This window comes from Bidens hawaiensis, unplaced genomic scaffold, assembly GCF_021521415.1.
Source record: "Bidens hawaiensis isolate Kalapana, Puna unplaced genomic scaffold, B.hawaiensis_p1.1 tig00001721_1, whole genome shotgun sequence".
In the NCBI taxonomy this organism is placed as follows: Eukaryota; Viridiplantae; Streptophyta; class Magnoliopsida; order Asterales; family Asteraceae; genus Bidens; species Bidens hawaiensis.
Genome location: NW_027491098.1, coordinates 2,047,498 through 2,051,090, shown reverse-complemented (window position 1 = coordinate 2,051,090; position 3,593 = coordinate 2,047,498). Strand labels below are relative to the sequence as shown.

General features: G+C 29.9%; 1 protein-coding gene across 1 annotated transcript; it reads left to right on the top strand.

Moving 5' to 3' along the window:
• Positions 1-300: 300 nt before the first annotated feature.
• LOC143595325 (agamous-like MADS-box protein MADS2) lies at positions 301-3,216 on the top strand. The gene is made up of 7 exons (XM_077074365.1): positions 301-524; positions 1,253-1,331; positions 1,412-1,476; positions 2,167-2,266; positions 2,560-2,643; positions 2,744-2,907; positions 2,981-3,216. Exons 1-7 carry the CDS (start codon positions 340-342, stop codon positions 3,063-3,065), a joined length of 762 nt encoding a protein of 253 aa, XP_076930480.1. The 5' UTR covers positions 301-339; the 3' UTR covers positions 3,066-3,216.
• The last annotated feature ends 377 nt before the right edge of the window (positions 3,217-3,593 follow it).

The following is a 3,593-nucleotide window of genomic DNA, read 5'->3' as shown; positions in this document are numbered from 1 at the left end:
GATGGAAACCACACCAACCCTAAATTTCATATCTTTGGGTATTGTATTATGAGTTATCAAACTAAAAAAATAAAAATAAAACTTGAAAACCCTTAAAAAGAGAGTATCCCAGATTAAAACCAAACCCATCTTTGTGTTTGTGTGTTTTTGGTCAAAACTACTTTCAAGATTCTTGTAGTAATAATATTATCAAATCTGCTCAAAAAACAATGTTGTAAAGTTTTTTGAAATACCCATTAATCAAATCCATCTGGGTAGGTATTAAAAATTTGTAATTTTTTTTAGTTAAATAATATTTGTTTGTGAATAATAATAATAATAATAATAATAATAATAATAATGGTGAGAGGAAGAGTTGAACTGAAGAGGATTGAGAACAAGATTAACAGGCAGGTGACTTTTGCTAAAAGAAGAAATGGGCTGCTGAAGAAAGCATATGAACTCTCTGTGTTATGTGATGCTGAGGTGGCCTTGATTATCTTCTCCAACCGTGGCAAGCTTTATGAGTTCTGCAGCACCTCAAAGTATGTGTGATATTTTACTCTGTGTGTTTTTGTGTGTGTGTGTTGTAGATCTGATATGTGTTTTGTGTTTCTTGAATTAAAGTTTTTAAATTTTCAAGATTTCTTGTTTTTAGGGTTCAAATTAGGGTTGGTGATCTGGGAATTGGCTAGATCTTGTTTTTGTGAATCCAAGGTTATATTCTTTTGGTATTTATTGACATGATTAATATGTTTTGTAACATTAATATAAGTTTTTTAATTCAAGTCTTGACAGATCTTCACAATTCTTGAGGTTTTTCTTCTAATTCATGTTTTCTTTTGTGTATATGTATATGTATGTATATGTTTCTTGTTGAATTGATGGTCAAAGTTACAAAAATGATTCAAACAAGAGATATGTAGTTGATCATCTGTTTATTTGTTTCGCAAAACTAAAACTTGATGGACAATGAAGCTCTATATCATATAGCTGATAAAAGAAATATTTGTTTATTGGTCTCTTGGAATCCTAATTGTCAGCATATATTATTATTGTTATTGTTATTACAAAGACTGATTGATTTCAATCAAGGATTTTATTTGTACTTTGTTGTTTCAAATCAATGAGACATGCTTTTTGGATTTGAAAATTGATCTTATAATAATTAAATAAACTTCAGTGATCACTGTTATATCCATTTGTTGAATGTTGAATTATCTAAAGGTTTTACAAAATTTGTAGAAACTAAATTTGTGATGTTATGTTTCAGCATGCTCAAGATGATTGAAAGGTATCAGAATTGCACCTATAGCTCAATGGAAGTCAACCGATCCACTAATGATGCCGAGGTTTTGTATAATATGCGATTTTGATTCGTTTAGCGTGTTTACTTGTTTAATTTAACCTCTTTATTGTTTTGACGATGTAGCAAAATAGCTACAAGGAGTACATGAAACTGAAAGCTAAATATGAGTCCCTACAACAATATCAAAGGCAAGTGGTGTGTAAGAAACATTGGCATAAAATTCGCAAAGTTTCTTTAAAAAACACTAAATCATTGCAAGAAAAAGAACGAACCCCAATTGTCTTGGTTATTAAAACACGATATAGTCACAAACTGAATTCAAATGAAATGATGGGAATTCGATTAATAATCTATATGATCAATCTTGGTAATTTCTATTGAACACAATGTTCAATATATATACATACATGAGACGAGTAATAAACGGTTTGAATAACCGTCATTACTTTTGGCGTGCTTAACCGTTTATAACGGTATTAAACTTAGCAGCAGCCGTAAGTTTATGTCATAATGTTAAACCCGACAAATTGAACCTAATACTGATAACATATATATGTACAAATATCACATTACATATAACAACAATAGTGATAAATTATGTTTGTAAGTCTAATAATTTTGTTTATTTCTATTCTATCAGTGGTAATTATATTTTCTAAAAATCAATTAACTCATTTATTTAATATATTCTTTTCTTTTTCATTTTTAAACGTTACCAACACGTGTATGTTCTATGAATAAATGAATTTTGTTTATACATTTTTTGAATATATTTGAAGAGATAGAGAAACATTACATTTCAACTTTTTTTTTTATATATATTTTAATGTTTAAAAATTGAAAATGAATGATTTATTTTGTTTTTTCGGTTATCGCAGGCAACTTTTCGGGGAAGATTTGGGCCCGTTGAATCTAAAAGAACTTGAGCAACTCGAGCGCCAACTTGACTCTACTTTGAGGCAAATCCGGTCCATAAGGGTATTATTTTAAGTGTCTTTCTAATGAACTTCATTATCTTATGCGTGGTACCTCTTAACTTGATTAATGATGTTGGTTATTAGAAGATTCTGAATGTTATTATACATTAATGTCAACAATCTATTTTCTGGTTCCACAAATCTTGTTATTTTTTAAGCAGTCAAAACTTAGATAAACTGAAAGTTCCTATATGTGTGTGTTAACTTGGATATTTTCTTTATTTTTTTGTTTACTTGATTGGTTGATTTATATTTATTCATCAACATATGTACAATCTTTTGCTTAATATGTAGACTCAATCGATGCTGGATCGGCATTCTGATCTTCAAGTTAAGGAGCGAATGTGGCTCGAATCTAACAAAGCTTTGCAGACTAAAGTAAGAACATCCATGTAAAGTTAAATTTTATGTATATATAATTCACATTTTCTACAATATAAGGAATTAAATAATGTTGAAAAAATTGGTGTTATTGCAGCTAGAAGAATACTATGCAGAAGCAGGTCCATCATGGGCTGCAGGAGGTGAAAATGGAAATGGTAATTCATTTGGACAACACCATCAGAACCAAGAACATCATCCACCTCAACAAGATCAAGTTTTCTTCAAGCCTCTTGACTGCAACTCCAACTTGCAAATCGGGTAATTATTGTTAATTGTTTGAAATTATGTTGAAAGTATTAGAATTAATCTTTAGAATCCAAAAATATTTCAGGTTTAACACAATAGATTCAAGCCAAATAACAGCATCAACAAGTGGACAAAATGTTACTGGAATAGTCCCAGGATGGATGCTTTAAGTTTCTGATGGTCAATGATCAGTGGCAAACCAGTCAACCCTCTCCTTTTTTGCTGATATATAAATCTACAATAAGAATGGTATTTAATAATTTTGGCTGAATTGTATTTGTAGGGGACATAAGAACCTACTATTGAAACACAAAAAGAAACAAAGCCTCTTTTCTATTTACCAAACTTCATTTTTTGGTGTGCGCATTTTAGGGTGGTATATAGTTAACTATATTATATTTTCTACTTGTCTTCCCTTTTTCTCTTTCCCATATTTGCTCTTTCTAGCTATAAATTTTTAAAACCGTTACATATAATGGTTCATTTTAATATATTTTTTTGATAGACAAATTTTATTAAAAAACCCTGAGCGCAGGGCCGGCCTAAATGAATTACAAACTAAAGTACGTTAGGACTTTAGGCCCACGAATTTTTGAGGTCCCCATTTTAAAAAACAGTTATATATATAAATTTTGTTTACAATCCATACAATTAATGTTGTTGTGATGTACTAGTATGTCTCACCTTCTTTTAGGTTG

Bases quoted from the DNA above. Each gene is read 5' to 3' on its own strand.
- LOC143595325 (XM_077074365.1), top strand. From the start codon at position 340: ATGGTGAGAGGAAGAGTTGAACTGAAGAGGATTGAGAACAAGATTAAC. The intron at 525-1,252 runs GTATGTGTGATA...GTTATGTTTCAG, and splicing joins GAGTTCTGCAGCACCTCAAA to CATGCTCAAGATGATTGAAA. The intron at 1,332-1,411 runs GTTTTGTATAAT...TTGACGATGTAG, and splicing joins GATCCACTAATGATGCCGAG to CAAAATAGCTACAAGGAGTA.